The sequence below is a fragment of the Equus caballus genome, chromosome 7, assembly GCF_041296265.1.
Source record: "Equus caballus isolate H_3958 breed thoroughbred chromosome 7, TB-T2T, whole genome shotgun sequence".
Classification (NCBI taxonomy): domain Eukaryota; kingdom Metazoa; phylum Chordata; class Mammalia; order Perissodactyla; family Equidae; genus Equus; species Equus caballus.
Genome location: NC_091690.1, coordinates 29,226,058 through 29,250,015, shown reverse-complemented (window position 1 = coordinate 29,250,015; position 23,958 = coordinate 29,226,058). Strand labels below are relative to the sequence as shown.

General features: G+C 41.5%; 1 protein-coding gene and 1 long non-coding RNA gene across 7 annotated transcripts in view; one reads left to right on the top strand and one right to left on the bottom strand.

The window, feature by feature from the left end:
- Nucleotides 1–19,984, top strand: part of LOC138925100 (uncharacterized) — an 89,224-nt gene extending 69,240 nt beyond the window's left edge. Inside the window, exons 3-5 of one of the 2 annotated variants that reach the window (XR_011440803.1) lie at nucleotides 16,342–16,437; nucleotides 17,266–17,340; nucleotides 19,329–19,984. This is a non-coding gene — a long non-coding RNA (uncharacterized lncRNA). Of the gene's footprint in view, nucleotides 1–16,341; nucleotides 16,471–17,265; nucleotides 17,341–19,328 lie in introns of both variants that reach the window. The other variant, XR_011440802.1, reaches the window with a different exon arrangement.
- TECTA (tectorin alpha) overlaps nucleotides 13,135–23,958 on the bottom strand; it is a 70,173-nt gene continuing 59,349 nt past the window's right edge. For 2 of the 5 annotated variants that reach the window (XM_023645009.2, XM_070273812.1), the window contains 8 exons: nucleotides 23,790–23,900; nucleotides 22,378–22,580; nucleotides 21,259–21,422; nucleotides 20,564–20,812; nucleotides 16,332–16,494; nucleotides 14,912–14,999; nucleotides 14,515–14,631; nucleotides 13,135–13,929 (listed from right to left, as the gene is read on the bottom strand). In XM_023645009.2, coding sequence (XP_023500777.2) covers nucleotides 13,829–13,929; nucleotides 14,515–14,631; nucleotides 14,912–14,999; nucleotides 16,332–16,494; nucleotides 20,564–20,812; nucleotides 21,259–21,422; nucleotides 22,378–22,580; nucleotides 23,790–23,900 — 1,196 coding nt within the window. In that variant the 3' untranslated portion in view covers nucleotides 13,135–13,828. Of the gene's footprint in view, nucleotides 13,930–14,514; nucleotides 14,632–14,911; nucleotides 15,000–16,331; nucleotides 16,495–18,197; nucleotides 18,727–20,563; nucleotides 20,813–21,258; nucleotides 21,423–22,377; nucleotides 22,581–23,789; nucleotides 23,901–23,958 lie in introns of those variants that run through there. The other 3 variants (XR_011440800.1, XR_011440801.1, XM_070273813.1) reach the window with 3 other exon arrangements.

Sequence of the window (23,958 nt, the reverse complement as noted above, 5' to 3'; positions counted from 1 at the left end):
GGGCACAAAGGGTGAAGGGGTGCACCTACAACGTGACTGACAAACAATAACGTACAACTGAAATTTCACAAGATTGTAACCTATCAACTCGATAAAAATTAAATAAAAAAAAAAACGCTGTCTGCTGGACATGACCCCTAGGATTCCGATTCAGTGAGTATGGAGAGGGCTCCAGAATGTGCATTTTTAATACACACTCCAGGCTATTCTGATACAAGTAGCTGACCTGCCACAATTTTGCTCTAAGTTTAGACAACAATTAAGCCATATCTTTAGAGAGCTGTGTCCCCAGACTGTGCAGAACTGCTTTTACTGAGTTGGGCTTTGGCCTGATGCCATTGAGTTGCGCTGAGGGGCTCTGTAAGCAAGAAATGGCTGTTTTAAATTCATCCAGCAACTAGAATGAAGATTTAATTGATGACAGAATGTATGCAGAGGGCAGATCACAGAGCCTCGAGCAGACTGCCTACTCAGTAAGTGGCGGCTTCTTGTTGTTATAATGCTGTATTATGTATTAATTCTCCTTATGAGAGCACTTAGGAGTGAGTACTTTCTGTTCTCAGAGTAGGGAATAATTATGCTTTTCTTTATCATCCAGCAATTGGGATGGTCTGGTTCTTAGATCAGTTTATTTTGATACTTGGTTAAATGCCTGTCATAGCTGACAAAAGGTACCTCTCAAGTATGTAAATCCCAATGGAGGAAGTGAATCATTTGTTGGACTTACCAAATGTTTGTACCTGTGTTTCCTACCGCACTAACCAGTTATGCTAAGCAGTTTGTCTTTATACTATGGATGTTCAATTGTGTCACTTTTGCATTGTTTGCTGTGGAGCTTAGAACAAAACTGGTGGCTGTTCCTTCTATGTAGAAATTCATGACATGCAAAAACTCGTCCAATTTTTCATACTATTTTATATTCCTACCTTTTCCCTCACCTATTTCTAAATAATGTTACTTTTTGGTTATTTCTCTATTCCTATTATTGCCTTAAAGAGTTGTTGGAATACAGCGAGAGGAAGGGAAGGAAGAGAGTGTGAGTGAGTAGGAACATGGATGAGAGAAGAACGAGTAGATAAAAGAGACTGCAGTATCTTGGTCAGCTCAAGCTCATATGTGCCCGAGTGCGATAATCAGAATTAGGGTTCAAGTATCCAGTCTTTTTTTTTTGCTGAGGAAGATTAGCCCTGAGCTAACATTGATGCCAATACTCCTCCACTTTACATGTGGGACACTGCTACAGTGTGACTGACAAGTGGTGTAGGTCTGTGCCAGGGATCCGAACCTGCGAACCTGGGCCGCTGAAGCAGAAGGTGCCAAACTTGACCACTGTGACTGGGGCCTGGCTGGCTGGCCCCATGTTAAACTCTTTCAGGGATATTTCTCTTTCTCTTTCATAGATATTTATCCACTAATTCTACATTCATCGGATAAATACTAACAAATTAATAAGCTCTTTTGTAGAGAATTACCTGTTATTTTTGCTTATAAAGCAGTCTCCATTGCATCATAAAAGGTTTGAGATGCATCTTTTTAATTAATTGGAGAAAATTTTCAAGTGTTCACTTTGGGAATGGTAGAGGGAGCAGTCCTTCTTTGATTTTTCCTGTATTCTTTTTGTGAACTTAGAAAATTTATTTTAATCTTTAAATTTTCATTGGTTGAATTTTCGTAGGCTAAAGTAATTACCACTCCAACTAATCTTAAGAGAACATATGAGGATCACTATTTTGAAAAGGAGTTTCTATTTTAAAATGCTGGTTAAGAGCAAATTTCCATCTTCTATTTCACCTGCTGATAACATTTAGCAGAAATATCCAAGTGTAATAATAATGGGTCTGAAATGAGTGTGTTTACATAATTTTTAATAAATGAAAGCTGATCATTTTCTTTTCATTAATGCTTCACTGTTTTTAATAGCTTTTAATTTCTCCCGCCTTTTTGGAAAGCCTGCATGCTTGATAATTTTCCTTTTTAAACGGCACTTCAGCATTCAGAAACGCCAGCAAGCTCTTTGGAGAATATTCCCACAGGAGATATCTATATGAATGCTTTTGTAGTAAGTGGGCTAGTGTTTTTAAGATGTTAATAACTTTGATGATTTGGTCCCTCCTCAGGTTGCAGTTAAAATTAATTGAAAGGAAAAAACACTTTCATACACTTTACGGGACAGCCAACGAGTGTTAGGGAAAGGTGGACAAGTAAAACAGGTTTTGAAATAATTAATGGTATGCTCTCACCGACACTGAAAAGCCATGTTTTACTACAAGAAGAAATTTATTATACCTTTTTAATGATCTATAATGTCAATAAGGAAAGAGAAATAGTAAAAATCAATTTATTTGTCATTTTTATAAACATACTTCTCTTAGACTAGCTTCTTTTCTGCACATCTACAATACAATGATAATTGATGGCATTGAGATAAGGAAGAGTGGGAAAAACTCTACTGTACACTTATTATATACAGAACCCCATATTAAGTGGCTTAGATTTGTCATTTCACTATATAATCTGAACAGCCGTAGGGGATAAGCGGTATTATCCTTATTTTATAGATTTTATAGGTTCTCAGAAAGAGTAAATAACTTGCCTAAGATCTTCTTGTACTCAACATGGTTGGCCACTCTAATACTCTCTTTCCTTGGTATTAGTCACACTTCCTCTCGAGTTTTCCTTGACTTTTTTTTGGCTCTTCCTCAGTTTCCTTTGGTAATTTCTCCCTGTCTTCCTAACCCCTAAATTTTGATCCTGTAGATTCTGAGGCCCCTTGAGATTGAGGCCCTTTCTATTTTTTCCCTCTCTGTCTGAAGCTTAAAATGCCATCTAAATGTATATGATTCATATATATGGTTTATCACCATCCCAGACTAGTAGGACGAGCTCCTGTCATCGATCTTACTGCCCACTTGACGCCTCTACTTGGATCTCTTACAGACATCTCATGCTCAGCATGTATGGAACTGAACACTCGATTCTCTCCCTGAAACTATTTCTGTTTTTCCATCTCAGTAAATGACATCATCATCTATCCAGTTGTACAAATCAGAAATATTTTTGATTCCTATCTTTCCCCTGCCTTCAAATCCAATATATGACTTAGTCCTATGGCTTCTTCCTCCAAAATCTAGCTCAAAGCCTTCCATTTCTTCCCATGTCCTCTGCCCCTGGGCTTTTGCCAACACTCCAGCTAATGCAATAGTCACTTCTTCTTGCTTCCTCTCTTCCCCTTTCCAAATCCAGTCTCCACATAGTATTTGGAATTATTTTTTAAATGTAAATCGGGAGAGGTAACTAGACAGAGCACAGAGGATTTTTAGGGCAATGAAACTATTCTGTATGATGCTATAATGGTGGGTACATGTTATCACACGTTTGCCAAAACCCATAGAATGTGCAACACCAAGAGTGAACCCTAACGTAAACTAGGGACTCTGAGTGACGATTTGTCAGTGTAGGTTCATTGACTGTAACAAATGTACCACTCTGGTATGGGATGTTGATAGTGGGGGAGGCTGTGCACATGTAGGCGGGGGATATATGGGAAATCTGTGTAACTTCTGCTTGATTTTGCTGTGAACCGAAAACTGCTCTAAAAAATAAAGTATTTTTTTAAAAAGTAAATTGGTTGATACCACTCTCCTGCTTAAGATCCTCTAGTGGCTTACTCTTGCCCTTGAAATAAATTCCAGACGCCTTCCCATGGCTGACAAGACCCCGGCCTGCCTTTCCAGCCCTAGCTCATGCTAGCCTAGAGCATTCCACCCACACTGGCTCCTTCTCAAGCCTGCGAGCGTGCTACTCTCAAGCCTTAGGCCTTGCCCTTGCTCTGGCCTCTGTCTGAAATGCCTCCCGTGACATCCCCACTTCATCCTTGCTTGCTTCCTTCTCTTCCCTTAAATATCAGCTGAAATGATACCATCTCAGAAGCCCTGCTTGGCTGCTGTATCTAAGTGAATGCTCCGCTCCCATTTTTTCTATAACATCCTACTTGTTTTCTTCATAGGGTTTTTCTCCCTTGGAAATCACATCTTTATTGGTTTGTTTACATGTTTGTTATTGGTCTGTCCCACTAAAGTATAAGTTCTATGAGGGCAACAACTATACCTGTTTTCATTTACCACTATAGACCTAACACCTGGTACAAGGTAGGCAGTCAACAAATATTTGATGAATGAGTGAATGAATGAGGTGCATCTAGGATTCAAACCCAGAATATATCTGACTCCAGAATCTGGATTCTGAGCTGTTGTGCTATGAGTAAACTTAGTTTATGTTCTGTGGAATTTTAGTGTAAAATTTTTTAAAAATTTGATAATCCATATGATAACCCTCCAATGACAATAGAGTACTTGATTGACCTCTATCCTCCAAATAAACAGTCATGCTGGAGAACATAAAGCATGCCACACTTGGCATTGTGTTTACTAAGATGCCCAGACAGACCCCTTGTAATGATTCTGTAACCGAAAGTTCGGTCTCTGAACCCGATGCCAATCCAAATAATGAGAACAGAGTCTTGAGTGGAAGAGGAAAGGTTTTTACTATGCCCGGCACAGGGAGCAAAGCAAGGGCTCATGCCTCAAAAATTACTAGCTCCCCGATGAGGAATGGGTGGGGACTTTTATTTGGGGTTTTGGGGAGGGGAGAGGGAACATGTAGCTTGTGCAGCTCGGTGCTTTTCCACCAGCCTGCATTTGGCCTTGAGAGCTGCTTGCAGCAAGGCGGGGTGGGGGGTGAGATAGGAGGATGGCAGGTGGGCGTCTTTCGCAGTTGTCTGTTGTCTCATCTTCCTATTTGAGGCGAGTTCCAGTGCCAGGAGTCAAGGAGTGGAGGTCTGGGAAGCCTCCACTCCTTGATATTCTTGAGACAGCGGCTTTCCTGGCAAACTCAAGGACACATGATTAGCTAAACTTTAGTGTGCCTCCAACTCCAGGCCACCTGGGCTTTTAACAATTTGTAACTCCCATTTAGTTGTAAAGCTCAAGGAGTCCAAGTTTAAAGAAACAGGTATTTACACGTGAGTGGAGCTAGAGAAGCAGGAAAGCGGGTGGTGGGTTTTAGTTTTAACCCCATATACGCTGGGTTCAATGTGGGGGAACTGATATCAGGGCTGATGTTAAGAGCCTGTAAGAATTCTTCCAACTCTATCAAATTTTCTGTAAAATCAAATAAAATGACGTTGGGCAAATTACTTTAGCTCTTTAGACCACTGTTTCCTCATCAAAAAAACAGAGAAATAACTCTTTCATAGGATCATTTAGGAGGACTAAAGGAAATAATAGATGAAAAGACCTCCCCACAGGGCTAGAATATGGTAAGTATATGATAAGTAAGTAAGCTAGTATATAATAACTGGGATTCTTTTTAAAAAAAGTCAATTCTTCAGTTGGTTGAAAAACTCTAATCTTTAGGGTTAAATAATCAGGGTTCCCTTTTTAACTGCTTCTAAATTCTGACGTGGTTCAGATGCGCTGGATTGACAAGCCACGTCATCAAAGACTAATGATACAGGGAGGAAACAGGCAGGAGCGTTGCCTCTGCAGGGGGACTTTAGAAACCCCCAGGCAGCCTCTAAATCTGGATGAGCCAGTTCTAAATTTACGCTGAGTTTACACTTCATTGCAAAGGACAGCTACGGTCCCAGTTTGAGGTCGGTGTCATTCTTGGAATTTGTGTTTGGTTCGTGAGTCTACATTTCCCACTAAGGTCCAGCTTTGAGGAATATACAAGAAGAAGAGAGCAACGTATGTGTTCTTTTCTAAATTACTTTTAAAGAGAAGTTTGATTCAGTTCATTGATTCTGTCTAGAACAACAACAAAGTAAAACACACACTGATATTTAGGGATGAGATTTTTTTTCTTTTTTCTTTCTTTCTTTCTTTTTTTTTTTTTTTTTTGCCTCAGAGGACTTTGCTATCAAGGATTTGCCAAGTGCTCTATTTCATATGGTTTAATGAAGGCCTTGGGTCCCATATTTCTTTGAAATCAGTTTGAGAGGGCCATATTTCTTTATAAGAGAAACCTCAGAATTTCTTTTTGTTTCCCAGATTTTGGATGTTATCATGACAAAACTAGACGAGCTGGCAGAGGAAGCCGCAGAATTCTTTGAGAATCTGAAAATGGAGTTGGATGCATTTTGCACAGTAGATTCTATGCCATCTAACTCAGGAGAAATTAAATAGACCTTTTGCTAAATATTTACATGTTTTGGAGAGGAAAAGCTTAGAGGTAAATACCACAAATTTTAAGATTCATCGGAACGAGATTTTTTCCCTTACAACTCACCCTAAGGCCTTATGTTTCTACACACACACACACACACACACACACACACACACTCACACTTTCGCAACTGTAGAAATAAATGGAACCTTAGCTGCCCTTGATAACTGGGAGTGAGGCAAAAAGGAATGGCCGAGGAAATCGTTTTACAAAATCCTAGAGGAAAATTAATGGTGTTTCTGACGTATTTTAGTGATTGGCTTTAGTGTTTATTTACTTATTGTTCAAGGGAATCAGTTTAGCTTTTTTATGTATGAAATCATGCATTATCCCGAAGGTAATTGTATCAAGATACCTTGTCCTTTCCTTTCCATTAGTTTAGTGTCTACCAGGAATATTTTATTTAATTCAGACATTCTTCCTCAGGGTAATCCTGTCTTTATGCTTCTTGGTTCTGGATTCCATTAGATTTTTACTCACTGAATTAAATCTAAGGGAGTCATTGTTCTTCTTATAGTATTTCCAAATATCTCAGAAAAAGAATTAAGATAATTTTATCCTACCTTTGAATAAAAGTTGCTTAGGAGTTTTAGTAAAAGTAAACTTTCCTTTTTTGACATTTTTGAAAGGGGAAGATAACTTCCATGGCATCTGGTCAACCTGGCTACCTCAAGGTCCCATGGAAGAGGGGCTGCCCCCATCCCTCTGCGTTCTCTCTACCGCCCCTGGCCACACTTTGTTACATATGGGAAGGAAATGTTCTTGTTCCCCCTTCGCAAAATGAAAAGGTTATGTCACTTTGATTTTTACAACTTATGTGCATTTCCATTCTTCTGGTGAGGGGGAGGAACTCAGAATAAGATTGGAATAAATAATGTAGGGATTGGTGAAAGTGTTTGCACCTCCAGTTGTTCATACAAATAAAACAGCCACAGGAACAGACTTTGCCAGTGATCAGTGACTCAAGTATGTGTTTTGGGGATGGAATTTAAAGAACTCACTTCTAAGATTACACTAAGAGATGAGAAATTTTGTTCTTGTTTCTATAACATTCAATACTTTTTGGTAGAAGACTTAGAAATACACCCATACATTTTACAACATTTTATTACGACATTTTTCAAATCACCATCCAATTTTAAGTTCTATAGTTTCATCCTGCCAATGAAGTATGGAAAAGTCTAAGGCAGAGGAAATACAAATAGTTCATAATGATGTAACTCTGAGGTCTCCTGATTTCTAGGGGGTATGAGCATCTCTTTTGGGGGTCTACCAGGAAAGTTGACTTTTAATGAATTTATGTTTCTAGAGGGTAAAGCCTGGATAAGTCCTCATGTGTTGTGACTCTCAGAAACTACTTTTCCTAAAATCAAAACTACTTAGAGTTCTGTGATGGAGACGTGTTTCCCTGTGATTTAGGCGGCCTGGGCTTTCAGGGCTATTTGCCTAAATAGTGTACATTTAAACTGATTGCAATCACTGGGTAAAATTGTTCACTGTGGTCCAGGGGGATGTTTAAGATAAGACGGTAAGATTTCTCTCCCTCTGTTGACTTAGTTCTTGGATTCCACTTCAAGTTAGCTGATGAAAGTAAAATTATTTATGAAAAGGACCAGGTTACAAGAACAATTAGAAAATGCTAACTCATGGGAGACGTGAACAAAATCGAGAGTGGCGGAGCATCTCCACACTCTGCTAGTCTTGAATCAATATTCAGAATACCCCTACTCCTCTTCCCCCTCGGAGGTACAAAGTAAGCATGTAGAATGTGGGGCATTTTAGGGCAAAGAAAATGTGTTCTGTGCTATCCACAGCTCTTCTCATTTTATGCCCTGAATATTTGATACGTCACCTAGACACTTTCACATTAGATGTTCCATCATTTTCCCCTTGTCGAATTAGTTTGCCAAATTGCTTTTTGATCAGGACTCTTCAGGGGAGCGGACTCCCTCCTTCGCGTCGATGCAGACATTCCTTTCCTGCATTTTGCAGTCATCTATGCAGAGACTCGTGGAAAGCGTGATTGAATACACACTTCTAATTCCCTGATTTGAATCATCCATGTAGATATGGAAACTATGTTTATTTTAAGACCAGGACGGCCAGTTGCATTAAGAATGTTTGTGGCAGGTAAGAGGAAAATACCAGGAATCATGCATTTTCTGCCTTTGGTTAACATGGAATTAACTTACTAGCGTATTTCTATGTGAATATAGTCTCTAAATCAAAACATTCTATGAATTATGGATAGATCCACTGCAAAGATTTTCAATACATAAAGTAATTAAATGTTATCCCTTTCACTAAAATAATATATTTTTGCCCTAAAATAGGGCAAAATAGGGTAATATAAATATAACTAAAATAGCGTAATACCAGTGGATTTTTGAACCTTAAACTGTACCACAAAGAAATTCAAGTGTTAGGGGGAAAAAACAATGATTCTGTGCCAAAGTTTCCTTGTTCTTCAAAAGCTTAAAAAACTTAAAAGGCTACTATCATTCTAATATGTTTCATTAAAAGTTGAAAATTGCTAATAAACCTACACGCCTGAACACACATATGTGAGTGGGTTTGCATTTTTCTTTAGTCAGTACTTTATGCCATGTACAATATAACTTCAACTTAACGCTTTCCCTCTGATTTCTCTGTCAAAGTGCAGCACAATTCAGGATTGAACACTATTAAATACAGGTGGGAAAGCATTAGTTATGAAAGATGCTGCATAAGCCTAAAATATTGTTACTTCATCTAATGAGAGAATATCTTAGTTTCAAACCTCTTTCACAATCAACATTTTATGCTAACAAATAAAACAGTACCTAACCCCAGGGCTACATGCAAATAGAAACACACAACAAATGTGTGAACGTCTTCCTGCATTTATTTCCTTAGCCAATAGAATTTGATTGCCGAGATCTTCATGGAACAGTGAGTCTTTTGTGTTTTATTTCTATCTATAGACACAGAGCTCTGTCCCTCTGCCATGGTGATGTTGTCTTATATGACAGTCATATTTCAGCAAATATAATTAAATCACCACAAACAGAGCCTTCCATTAGTCAGACCAGAGTTATTGCTGTTGTGCTTTAGATGCTTTTGAAAGTATTTCACGTTCTGCCGGGGGGAAAGAAAGACTGCTAAATATTTCATGGGTTTTGCTTGATCAGATTGTTTATTTGTCGACATTTTAAAGAGATACTTAATTTTTCTCAACAGCTATTTTTGTCAACATGTTAGAGAAATAGATATTAAGGGCAAAATGTGCACGGGATGCCAAGAGCTGATATTTTCCTGGAATGCTGCTTACTGTATGCATAAAAATAAACCTCACACTGTTCTCCAGAACACGTCCTTGGCATTTGATGTGTTCTCTAAAGCTATATTCTGGTAACGTTCTGCGTCTGAGGTTTCGAGGAGGGGGAGAAATTGTATTTTGATTGGTGTGGTTCCATATGCGTTTGTGTTTCTTGCAGAAATAAAAAGAGGACACTAGAGGGTGCTGTTTGATTCTCTTTTTCACTAGGTTGCACCGCAGATGCCAGTGCATCAGGGCACTGAGCACTGCCTTCATGTTCCTCCTAACTAGGGCCAAATTGCAATGAAATACAAGGTGCGGAAATCCCCTGAGTTCTAGGAGAGAGGCTGGAAGGTTCAGAATGGGGTAGATGCTTAATTAATTCAGAATTAGTTAAGAAATAATTCTTTCTTACCCCAAACCTGCATGATTGTCATCTTTTGATAATTACTTAATTCTTTTGGTTGAAAGAATTTTATTAGATTTCAAGCTCTCACTAAATGTCGAATGCTTCTAAAAAGCGCTAGAATATTAGTCAATGTGAAACAGTTAGTGATCTCAAGTTTACCATTAGGGTTTTGTGGAGAGCGCAGACCTAGTATTGGCTAAGAAACTAATTATAGAATTCCCAATTATCAGAAATGCCAGACCCCAAGATGTTGTCTCTTTTGGTATCAGACAAATACCAAGTTAATACGATTCCCAATTAATTTCCTTTTTAACCTTTGCTAAACGTGTGCTTTTTTTTTTCTCCTTCCTTGAGGCAAATCTTTTTGAGTGGCAGGGAAAGGCAACGTTCCGGAATTGTCTAAATATATACTATCATACAGTTTACATTCGTATAGTGTTATTTTCTAACATGAGAATATTTGAAAAGAAGCTTAATACACTCATTTTACAGAGAGGAAAGTTAAGGTGTGATATCGAATGATTTGTTTTAAGCAGAGAATTAGTAGAAGGGTCAGGATCATCTTCCAGTTCTTCTGCCTTCCAGATAGTCAGCTAAGGGGCCTGTTTATTTTTACTTCTGTAGACATATTTCTCTTTAATACAGAGAGAAGTGATTGACTCAGAGACAGTGTGGCAGCAGTCAGCATGGATTTCCAGTTCTTCTGCCTTCCAGGCTCATGGGAAGTTTGCACAGCCCTGCTCTCTGAAAGTTAGTTATGGCCATACAACTTGCTTTGGCCAATGGAATGGGAACAGAAGTGATATGATCCCTTCTGGGTTATGATTCTCCACACTCTCTCCCCTTGCTGAGGTGAACCCAAAGTGTCATGTTGAGCTGGCAGCATCAAAAGATAATGAAGTCTCAAGAAATACCAAGGGTTGGCGAGGATGTGGAGAAAAGAGAACCCTCATGCACTGTTGGTGGGAATGTCACGTTTCCAGAGTGCAGCCACTATGGAAAACAGTATGGAAGTTCCTCAAAAATTAAAAATAGATCTACCATATGATCCAGCAATTCGACTTCTGGGTATTTATCTGAAGGAAATAAAAACACTAACTCAAAAAGATATCTGCAGCCAATGTTCATTGCAGCATTATTTACAATGTCCAAGACATGGAAACCACTTGAGCATCCACTGTTGGATGAATGGATAAAGAAATACATATACACAATGGAATATTATTCAGTCAGAAAAAAGAAGGAAATCCTGCCATTTGTGACAACATGGATGGACCTTGAGGGCATTATGCTGAGTGAAATAAGTTAGACAGAGAAAGACAAACACCAAATCATTTCACTTATATGTGGAATCTAAAAAACAAAACAAAAGAAAAAAACAAAACAAAACAGAAACAGAAACAAACTTATAGATACAAAGAAGAAACTGGTAGTTGCCAGAGGGGAGGGGTGGAGGATGGGCAAAATGGGTGATGGGAGTCAAAAGCTACAAACTTCCAGCTATAAAATAAATAAGTCCTGGGGATGTCATGTACAGCATGGTGACTATAGTTAATAATACTGTATGTATATTTGAAAGTTGTTAAGAGAGTAGATCTTGCAAGTTCTCCTCACAAAGAAAAAAATTAACTGTGTCGTGAGAGATGTTAACTAAACTTATTGTGGTGATCATTTCCCAATATAGACATATATTGAATCATTTTGTTGTACATCTAAAACTAATATAATGTTATTTGTCAATTATATCTCAATAAAAAAAATGTTCTGACACGGGAACAGAAAAACCAATGGAAGAGAGCCAAGAGCTCACAAACAGAACCACAGAGATTGAAACTTGATATATCATAAAGGGGATACCACAGTTCTAAGGGGAAAGGATAAACTGTTCAATAAATTCTGCTGAGAAAAACAAAAGATAATGAAGTCTCCATCAACCTCCACTCCAGGGTAAGACTGAGGATCAGAGACCCCCAGCATGAGCACGAAAGAAACCTTGGTTGTTTAAGCCACTGAGGTTCCGGGGGTTTCTGTCATGGCACCACAACCAGCTTGTCCTGATGATAGATGAGTTTGGGATGCCATCCAAGTGAGAACACCAAGGCCAAAAATAAAAGCACAGCAAGAAAGGATTGAATTAAAAAGCTAAAAAACCAACTAAGATCTTTAATTTAGAAATTTCTAATGCTTTGATGTGAAAATCAATGAAGAGAAGTTATTAAATATCAAAACACTTTCTCCTTGTATGTTTTTAGTTAGAATTTATCTAAGGTAATCAAGTGAAAAGATAAATGAGACATTATTGTGTTTAACTCAGCATCTGTCTGACTGTGAAAACCTCAACTTTAAACTGTGTGAAGGAGAAGGGTGCATGAGCCCTGAACCTTCTGATCCCGAAGTGGGGGTTACTCTAGAGTTGAAGTTTTCATGTGAAAAAAGCTCCTGCTCGTAACATCAATTTCTATCACAGTGAGGAAGAAGTATGCCTATGTCTCACCTAGAATACAAGGTTTGATTCCCTAATCCATCTCAATGGCCAGCATTTTCCCCAAAGGTCTTAAGATGTCCAAGTTGAAGCAGATGTGTATATTTCTCCATCAGTCTTAGCCACAGAGCATGTGTGATGCAAAGAAAATTTGTTGACCCTCCCAGGGGGCTGGGAGAACAAAGAAGCTCAGTGTAGACTCAGTCTACACTCCACTTCTCCAGCCCAGTGACATCGGGATGGGGTGCCTTTTACATGTAAGACAACAGAAATCGTATCCGCACCCACGGTCAAAGATGCTAATTCTGCTCAGCTTTTCACAAAGGTCCCAGAAAAATACAAAAATGCCATCAGCGTAAATCCAAAACAATTTCAAAATAAACCTGAAGTGGGTTTTACTTTGTTTTCAACTTTTAAAAAGAGAGGCACTCCAGGAACGTATTTAGCAGGCCCTCCATTTTGTAGTTAATTATGGTAAATGTATGTTTATGTACTACATACAAAAGAGGATGCTGTCTGCTTCTCTTCTACATGGCACCTTAATACCCTGCTAATGCTCTGTAAGTGCACACGAATAGTCACATAACAAAGTGCATTAATGTTCTGGCCGGCAGTGCCGACTTGGTCCACTCGCTGCTGCTGCTTCTTTCTTTAAATCATAGCATGCTATTTAGTGTGCAAGGCTTAACCTCAATAACAATGATTCCAACCACCAAGGAATGAGAATACTTGAACACAAAGTTTATTTAAGCATAAAACACATTAAAAATGATTTGGTTGATTTGTAAAAGAGAACGGATTGGGTCTGAGGGGCAGGGATGGGGGGTGGGGTTCCCCAGGTCTGCAAACAGTATACCCAGTGGCCAAGCTGCCATGGCAAGGTTGAAGGACATGAGGATAGGGAAGGAGCTCATCATGAACAGAAGGGAGCAGCACTTGCGTATCATAGAGCAGACACTTCCAAACATCGGAAAGTTTCTAGAGGGAGTCAGACCTTCCCATCACTGCTTCTCAATATTGTTCCAACAGGCCCTCTCTCTGAAAAACTGATCCAGAAACAGCACTGGTTTGACAGATTGCTCTGGTCAGATTTCCGGTCAGTCTTTTGTAACCCAAATTTTTTCCTTTACTGGTTATTCATGTGAACCAAATTTTCTAGGGACAACTGTCTGGAAATTTTAGGCAAGATATATGCTTTCCACAACTGGCTTTTAGAAGCCCCGTTGCATACTTTGAAAGAGGAGCTTGGGATTTCACTCATTTCCAGAACTCTGACCAAAGTTTGAGGCAGGTGGCATCACTTTGAGATGTTGAACACTTTCAAAAAAAAGTTGACTTAAGGGGACACACCTTTTATCCTACAGGGAGTTGGAGTAAGTAAATTACAGTACTTTATATGGCAACCTTGAGTTATTTATGAGGTCGTGCCTGATTTATAGACAAAATGCCATAATGAAATCTGGGTCATGATGAGAAGCAGCGTCCAAACTTGAAGTTCAATGGAAGAATTAGAGGCTGTGAAGAGAGAGGAACATAGTAAGTCCCATGAAAAAAACCCAACACGCACCTGTTTGATAGAGATCAGACAGCTTTGCAGTAATCAACCAAATAAAGGAAAACACCGTCCTCATTGCCAAGAACACACTTTGCCCAAAAGGCCCTGACTGAGGCAGCAAAGAAACAGAATTAACCCAACTTTTAGAAGAATCCTGCTAACCTCAGAGGGAACCAGGGAAACCATGTGTTAAGGCCGCTGCAGGATGTCTTGCTTGTTGAATCAAACATCCCATTTCCAACCACAGCCCAAGTAGACTTGGCAGCCAGATTTAAGGCCAATTTTGGTCCATAAATGGTTGGATAACTTTTTTTTTTTTTAAATCACCTTTATCTGTTAGATAAAAGAGGAGGGACCCCAAGGTTTTAAAAAAACAAAATGGCGCTAGAATTCCTTGGGTGTTTTCCACGTCTTTCCGTCTTCATTTCTGGAATTCTTACAAATTGGTTGCTGACTGAGTGGGCTTCACATATGAATTTCTCCTTCTCAGAGTAAAGAACTTCTTGTGCCTCCAGCTGCCTGGCCTGAACGGGAGGTGTATTTACCTCGGCAGCTCTTGCCATCCTCCTGCAGGGTCCCCGTCACACAGCTACACAGAGGCCCATCCACCCGGCTCGTGCAAATCTGCTCGCATCCTCCACTGTCCTCACACCAGTCCAGTCCTAGGAAAGAGGCATCGAACAGATTAACTGTAGACAGTTCAACTCTTCAACTCCAAGCCTCTAAAGAGTGGAGAGGAAGAAGAGAAGCCCATGGCTGTTGTGAGTGTTTAGCAGTCTATGAAAAGATTTCAACATGGAATGGGCTGTCTTCTCAAACTGGTATCCTCAGCTCCTCAGTCACCAGATTCACATCACAGATGAAAGACACCCAAGAGTTAGCCCAAGCCTTCCAATCCCATTATCTTAATAATGTATAATGTGGTTTAGTGACCATACGTACTTTTTCTCCTAATAGGTCCCACTGAAATGATCTGTTCTTTAGGCTCTTTGGTATAATCTGTGGCAATCCTGGAATTTTGTGGGCAAATCTGAAAGACAGAACACCAGAGGGAAAACTTCACACGATTAAGCTGATAACTGATTCTCCACCACGTTTCCACCTCCAAAAGAGGCAGCGGCTCTGGCCTCGAGCACTATCGCTGCTCAGATTAATTAGAACCAATGCATTCTTGATCGCTGAGCCTGTTGAGACTCTGGGCTTCATGTTGAACAGAACTAAATATAGTCTCCACATTAGAATTTATTCAAAAAGGATCCCTTCCCAGGAACGAGGATGGTTGGGTTGCATCGAACAATGGTGTACATAGCAGCATCTGTGAGCAGCTCTGACCATAATCACGTCTCGATTTTTCAAACATGGGGTAAGCAGAAAGCTGGCATGTTACAGGTTAGAGACCAGGTACCAGTGCAGTAAAATCTTAGGAACATAGCCACACATGATGGGGATGTGAGCCTGGCATAGAAGAGATGACTGGTTTGTCACCTCACCCCACCAGTCCCGCCAGAGGCTCAGGCCCTGGTGTAGACCTGGGCGAGCTACAGGATAACCCCTGTCTAAAGAACACCTAGGTAAAGTGTGTTCTGAGCACAGGAGTTGGCTTCTTTAGAGGAGTGGAGCCTGGCCCCACTGGTCACTTCAGATTCAGGTGGCCTGGCTGCTTGAGTCTCTGGTGCAGTGGTGTTTTTGTTTTGTTTGGTTTTGGGTTTTGCTGAGGAAGATTCACCCTGAGCTAACATCCATGCCAATCTTCCTCTATTTTTTTAGTATGTGGGCTGCCAGCATGGCATGGCTGCTAACAGAGGTCCACATCCAGGAACCAAACCTGGCCCACCACAGCGGAGCGCACTGAACTCAACCACTAGGCCACCGGGGCTGGCCCACAATGGTTCTTAAACGGGGCCAATTTTGCCCCCCAGGGGACATTTGGCAGTGTTGGGAGACATTTTTGGGTATTGCAACTGCAGGGAGGTGCTACTGGTATCTAGTGGGTGGAGGTCAGGGATGCTGCTAAACTTCCTACTATGCACAGAACAGTTCCCACAACAAAGAGCAATTTGGTCCAAAGTGCCAAGGATTGAGAAACCCTGGTCTACTGTTACACCAATGACAGACTGACATTTCAGAGGTGGAGGAGTACGAGGACATCATTCTATTGTGTTCTTGCTCTTATTGTCCCACTAAAGATGACTGCTGCTCCTACACGCATCTGAAGATGATTCCAATTCAGCCACTTCCAGGTGCTCTAAGTCCTTACGAACTGTAAAGAGCCACTCAGATCCTGCATTCATGATCCCCATGTTGGGAAAACTGGGGCCATGAGAAATAAGGCTAAGCATTTAATTTTCATACTCTCACTTACTACTTTACAGGAGTACTTTTCTGAGTCACAGAGGGACACCGCACAGTGAAGATGAACTTCATCATAATCTCCAATGAACTTAAAGACGGTGACGTGGAAGCGACAGGTTAGGGAGACACCGTTCTCCTCGATGCCAATGGTATTATCTTTAATGTTCTGACACCTATTCAGAAAAAATGGAATCTTTGCTTCACATTTTCATATTTCATATAAAATCATCATAAACGGTAAAGATACCTTTGCATTTGAAAGTGACCTCTCGACTGTGTGGGTTTGTCATTATTACCACTCCCTTATATTTTCATAGTTTGTTTTAAAAGCATCAAATAGTACAAGTTAGTATCCTAACTGCAACTAAAAACAAAACGACCGGAGAGACTGCGCTCGATTTCCCAGCGCTTCAGTTTCTCATTCCGCCTCCTCATTATGCTGTGTTTTACTGACATCCATTTAACAAACACAAGATTAGTCCTTAATTCTTCTGTACTTTCTTCAGTTAATTATCAGCTTTGGGAGGGGCCCCTGTTTCAAACCCTCTTGGGAAATGTTCCCACATGTGAAAGTAGGTGGAGCTGGAGGAGAAGGAAGAGCAGTCAAGACGAGCTCGAGTCGTTTTGATGTAGGAGACTGCCGAGTCGCCCCCCTCCCTCTCCTCCTCGGGTACTGAGCCAGCAGGCGACCACAGCCTTGGCCCTCCCTCGGGCACAGATGCCTGACCTCTGCTGCTTAGAGTTCCCCAACGCATCACAGTCTCCTAGGCCCCAGGGTCTTCTCACGTAACGTTTCCCGAGTGGAAGTCTTTCGGCTCCTCTTCCCATGCGTAACCCCTGCTCTTTCTCCAGCACCAGCCTATGGCTCCCCCTCCTTTATAAATATCCCCCAGTGTTGCCCCAACCAGGCAGGAACAGGTGGCTTTTCCTGGACTTCCCAACAGCATCCATAGAGCCCTTGGCGAGAAGGAATCAAGTCGGAATCCTCACCGTGTCTCCAACACACTGCAGGGCACGTAGTAAGTATTAGAAATCTTTGTTGGGTGAATGAATGAGCGAATGAATGAATTGTGGGACCATGGCCAAGACTGGCCCATAGGAGCCAAGGAGCTCTTTAAAATGACAAAGATAAAAAGGGCGACTCTGTTCCTTATGTTTCCCTCCCCCGGCCCACAGGATTAAATAGCTTAGTGATAAGGAGAATTAAAAACTGAAGTTATCCTTCAGCATTTCCACACCTATTAAGTTTTGTAATTAGTCTTCAAGGCAATCATCTCAAATGCTTTGAAAGAAAAACTTACTTGCCGTATTGTTCCTTGTCACTGTTATTCATTTGAATAATCTAAATTGGTTCAAAGACTCTAAAATGTTCACAGCCCTCCAATCTTCACAGAGACCTTCCGTCTTAACCAGACCACTAACTCCCCGAGAGATGACTTGAGGTTGAGGTAGCAGAAAGACATGGAGCAGAAGGAAGAGTCCTATGGAAGAGGGGGCAGGCTGTCTGGATGCCTGCCTTGGCGTGAGCAAACAAGCCAAGCTCTAGAATCCTCTGTCCACTCTCAGAGGAACAACTGTCCTTTCCTCTGTCTAGGCACATGAAGAGGAAAGAGAAGAGACCTCTGTGTCCTCAGGCTTCTGAGTCACTGATAGATGTCAGTGCCATCTCTGCCCTCCACATAGCTGAAGAGGGACAGCTGACCCCTCCAAATTCTGAAGTGGACCCACTTTGTTGTTCGTTCATTCAGCATTGGGCATCAGTTTTCCCATAAGGTCACTGGAAATAAACAATAACCACATCCCTCCAAGAAAGGTCAGAAGGACCCAGGAATTAAAATTCTCTCACATGATGAAATCACTTCACACCTAACAACAGTTTAATTTGAAGGCCTTTATTGAGACCCTGGGGGAAACTGAGATTTATGAGCATGCTCACTCACTCGCTCTCCCTCTCTGGGTCAAGTCTGTTAAATACTATTTAAAAAATGCCAAATAACACAGCGTCCTTCAAAGGAGGCACCAGCCAGAGCCTGGGTTTGCATTTGCATAGTGGCTCAGATCGTAGCCCTTTCAGGATGGGAAGGATGATGAGAGGGGAGGGAAGACATGAGGAGAAAAGGGGAACTGTGACGTCAACCCCAGCATCTAGGCCTGCTAGACACCAAGTAGTCACCACATCCTTCCCTTTGCCTCTGAGGGGGCTAAAAACCGATTCAGCAAGGCAAATGCCTGAGGGAGGTCTTTGCTGAAAATGCCACACCGTGCCTCAGCACCCCGGCCACACACCAGGCCTGGCCAGTTAGGGAGTCGCGGTGTCTTGATATCTGGAGGGACTCTTCCTCCGCCCCTGCTAGTGGGGTGGCCTTGGGGGAGCTGTGTGCTGGACCTCAGTGAGCCTGTTTCACCTGCAAAATAGTGGATATTTATTGTTTGAACCACACCCTTCTTCTTTTGGGGCACCATTCATTCCCCCCCCCCCAGCCTTGAAGCTAATTATAGTATCCACAGCACTGTCTGACCACCCCAGGGATGGGTGCTGAGCCAGGCCAGTGACAGGGTTCAGGACTCATTACCCCCAACTTTGGCCCATTGGCATACTGAATATTTTACGTTGAAGGAGTTTGAGAGAATGGCGAAAGCAGGAAGGCCACTTTGACCTTTCCTTGACACTTCTCCCCTGGAACAAGTCATGAAACCCTCACATGACAGGTGCCCTCCCTATACCGGAGGAAAGGAGCATCCTTATCTCCAAAGACAAAGGGATGCAGAGAACAATCCCAACAAACAGGCGGAGTGTCCCCCAGGTTACTACACGTGCCTCCTACTCTGTGACCTCACACACTTCTCCATGACTGACCACTCTTCATCAAACTTAGCATAAAAGACCAAGGTTGAACCATTTCTTTGGGTCTCCATTTCCTTATGAGGGCTCTCGTGTCATGTAAAACTTATATTGAATAAATTTGTATGCTTTTCTCCTTCTAATCTTTGTCCATTTAATTTGCAGACCCAGCCAGGGACCCTAAGAGCATCGAGGAGAACTGTGCCCTCCCCTGACACCAGGCAATTTAATGCTGCATCCTCTTCAAACAAAGAAGAGGCAGGTGATCCAAGAAAGGCTAGATATATTCCTCCCCAGGGATTCCCTGAACTGGGGTTAGAAGGAATGCTCGCTCCTTAGGCATTACAATGCTTAAGAATGCGAATCCAGGATTGCCAGTATCTAACGAGATCAATGAGAGAGAGAGAGACAGAGAGATGAGGGAGAGAGGGAGGGAGAGAGAGTCTTGACAGCATTTGGCTGCCTGGATCCGATCATCCCTGAAGCCACTTCCACTCTTACGATTTGGTTTTGTAACTGTTAAATGCCTTGTATTTGCATAAGCTAGTTTGAATTGGTCTCTACCACTTCTAATAGGAAGAATTTTGGTTACTATAGTCATCTGCTTTGAGAATTATCATATTGGGGTGATGAAAATGTTCCAAAATTAGATTATGTTGATGGTTGCACTCCTCTTGTAAATTCACTAAAAATCATTGAATTTTACACTTAAAGCAAGTACATCTTATTATTATTATTTATGCAATAAAACTGTTAAAAAAAGAACTATTGTTTAAAAACTAAGTTTTTTTAAAAAATAAAGATAATTATCATTATTGTTATTCAATCTATGTCTTTTCTTCTTTTCATTCATTCATTCATTCAATAAATTTTGTTGCATAACCACTATGTTTCAGGAAATATACTAGGTGAGGGCATATAAGTGGTGAGTAAAAAGAAATTCATGGATTTTATAGGCTATTCATCTAATTCTTTTTAAAATTTTGATAGATGTTCTATTCACCCATCTTTAGCTATTCTCATTACATTCTTTCATTTGCAGATGATCTACATTTCTCTCAAATTGAAATTGAGAATAGGCAGAACAGAATCCCCTCTTTGATCACTTTGAGAATAAAGTATTTTGTAGTTAATGCCACATGGACTTGGGGATCTATCACTAAATTGCTGTGTCTTTAAAAGTTGCTTGATCTCACTAAGCCTCAGCCTTCTCATCTATAAAATGAGGCTTATAATATCTACCTCATAAGCTGTTACGAGAATTAGATGGTTCATGGATGCAAACGCTGGCCCTGTAGGTAGTCAACAAATATTAGTTCCTATTCCCTTCTCTAAAGACTGATGTAGACTAATATTACACTAAAGGATCTGAGACTGTCCTCTACTAAGAGGCTACCTACCCTTCTTCAATGATGAAATATCGGAGTTTATCGTTGCTGTCGCGGGAGGGAGTGGCATAGCATTTGTTCAGTGTCAGGATCAAATGTGTGGCGTCAGCTCCAACCACAAAGACCCCTACATACAGCACATCTCGCGTTGTCAACACCACTTCACCCTGGCGGTAAGGATGTTTATAGGAGGCATTTTTGTAGAGCGCCATCTTGGTGGTGAAGCTGCCTTCTTGGGTTGGAACTGTCAGGTTAATGACACTAAAAGGGAAACAATCATGAGGCAATGAACCCGAAACAATTATATTTATTCAGTTACCTACCTCTTTTCAAGCTAAAAATGCAGAAGGAAGGCAAAGCAGATAGAGTAAAGTCTAAGGTTGCGCTATCCAGTAGGGTACCTGCTAGCCACATGAGACAATTAAAATTAAAATTAAATTAAAAATTCAATTCCTCAGCACCCCCCAGCCACATTTTAAGTGCTTGATGGCGACACATAGCTATTGTATTGGATAGTACAGATAAAGAATATTTCCATCATTGTAGAAAGTTCTATTGAACAGTGCTGGTCTAAGGCATTTAGATTCAGAAAATAGGAATTATTTTTCCCTAGTGTTTTGAAGACAAATGCTAGCAATTTTGATTATGCTAACCTTAACTGTCAAGGGAAAGACAAAGCAAAGCACACAGCCCAGGAGATTCTTTACCTCAGCATGGGCTTCACCACAGCGTCTAAGGAGATCTTGATATCCAGCTCATAAGCACACGAAAAGTCCACACTGATCGTCCGGTCCCTGGTGATGATGTTGCCAGTGTTGTTGGCACTTTCGATCCAGACTGTGTTTTTATACATGATATGAGTGGCATTGGACTGCAGAGCAAAGGGAGGTCAGAAATCACTAAATCTGGGAGTGAGTATGTGGCTTGCATTTCAAATCCACAGCCCTGAAAGCAGAGAAATGGCTTCATTCCACACATAACCCAGAGGCCAGTATAAATCGGTATGGAGCTGGCCTCAGCAGTTACAAAAAAGGATTATAATAGATGTCAACAGCACCCTGATAACCCGGGATGCCCAGGGAGGATGACTTCATGTCCCACTGAATTCCAGCTATGACCAGCCCCCCATTACCTGTGGGAACCCAAGCTGGGGACAGCATCAAGTACTGCCATCACGAGGTAACATAAATCTTCTTTTTCGATTCTTAATTCAAAATCTCTCCTCCACTAAATCTTTTACCCGACATGCCCACAAGTGCCAAAATGAACAAATTCAAGTTTTACCTTCTTACTCCTTTTTCTCTCTGATAAAACCATTAATGAACACAGTTCTCGAGAACAGACAGACGGCAGGAGGGAACAGGACGAAGAGAATCAAGATGCTTTGCTAACCTATAAACTGGATAATCTGACACAAAGTTGGGACCCTGCTGTGTTTCTGCAGCCAACTGTTAAATGACGTCTGGGACACCCTTACCCCCTGAAATAGCTGAACCCAGCTGTATTACCTGGAAGAACAACAGAAGCATGAAAGAGGTAAAAAAAAAAAAATTGTCAATATTCAGGGCAAAGGATGACAGCAGACAGTGCAAACCAAGCAAAGAAGCCTGTCACTCATCGTACTCATTCGGTTCAATCAACCACTTAGCACCAAATGATTATTCTCCTTGATGTCTTCCATTTTGTACGTCCGTGCCTTTTGCTGTTTTCTAAGGAGGATCTTTCTAGGTAGACCACCCTGAAGTTGCCTTCAAGCACAATCAATGTGCGAACACCCGGAGCTGTCACTCCCTCTGCCAGATGCTCTTTCCGCCCCCACTGCTCACCTGCACGATGTTTCCACAATTCCCTTTGGTGTTGTTGATCTGAAAGGAGATGAAATCTTCCCCCTCGATGCCGGTGCACTGTCTGTCGTTGATGCGTACGCCCTCCCGCTCAAAGCCGAGCTGGAAGAGTTTGCACTTGGATATGGACACTTCCATCTGGGACGGCTTGCAGGTCACCTCTGCATCGATAATGTCATATGAGTCTGTGGGGAACAGTTATGACGGAAGGCAAGTCAGTGGGAGCTGGTCCTGCTGAGGGGTGGGGGCGAGGCATCCCTTTACCATTTCCTTTCAAGAGGCTAATGATCTTTGCACAAAGGCTGTGGCATTTCTAGGGAAGCTTTGATCAAACCAAATGAGTGTATGAATTCATTCCAAGCAATAACTGGGGCATGGAAGAGCCTTTTTAAAATGAGAAAAATGCTAATAAAGCATCTTTTATCTTTTCTTAACAAACCCAGGATTTTTCCCACATTGTGATGGTAGCAACTTTTCCGTAAGCTACATGCCGCAGCTGGTTCATTGGGGCTTGGCCAAAGAACATGTCCCCAGGTGACAGCAGCACTGGCCAGGCCACCCCAAAGTCCAGCTGATCCCTAGGCGCTCTTGCTTTTTGACACGGTGATGCACCAATTGACATTTTCTGTGAGTACATAAACACAAGCTAATGAGCACTATAGAAAGAGAGAGAAACATTTTTATCTGCTTAGGTGAAGCCCTTGAACAGCATGTTGTCCCCTCCTATGGAGCCTTTTAGTCAATTAGGCTTTCATTCTCTAATGACGGTAAATTTAGCATGTGCCTTCTGAGTTACTTGGTTCATGCAAGGGCGCAGAGCTGGGAGGCAAAGCAGCTCCACTTCAAGCTGACATCACGGGTGCGCTTGGCCAGGGACAGGGTCAGTCGTACCTTCAGGGGCTGCAGTTAGGAACAGGACCCGGAGTCCTACTTGTTTACCATTTGCTTCAAACATCTCAGTTGTATATTCAGGACTAAAAAAGCCACGGGCCAGAGAAAGCCGGCTTTGAACGAGTCTTAAAGCGCCCTCTTCCTGATTCTTTCATGTTGTCGTCCAACCCCCTGACTTCCCTGTGAGTCTAAAAGATCAATTTGGATCTCTCTGATGCTGAACGTAGCCTCAGATGGAACTGGCTGATTCTATTCGTGTACACATTTACGTGTTATAATTTATTGAAGAAAAGGATGTAGCCACGAGGAAGTGAAACATTAGCCTACTTTGAAGCGGTCCGATTGCTTCCTTGTTATGCTTAAATGCACATGAAAGCTTCGCTATTTGGGTTTCTAACCTACAGTGTGGGACGTCCGGGCTCCTACTCTGGAGCTTTCCTACTGGGCTGCTAGGCCTCTTCAATTGGACCTGTCTGCCTGGGGAGGAGGCAGGTGTCACTCACTGTTTCCATAGGGGGGCGGCTCAATGCAACCACACAGCTCTCCTCCATTTTCCAGCTCACAGGTTCGGTTGGGACAGACTGCCCCCACACAGGGGTCTTCAACCACTCCTGCTAAAAAGGAAAACAAACAGAAACACGCACGACTTGATTTTCACACCAACACACAGGC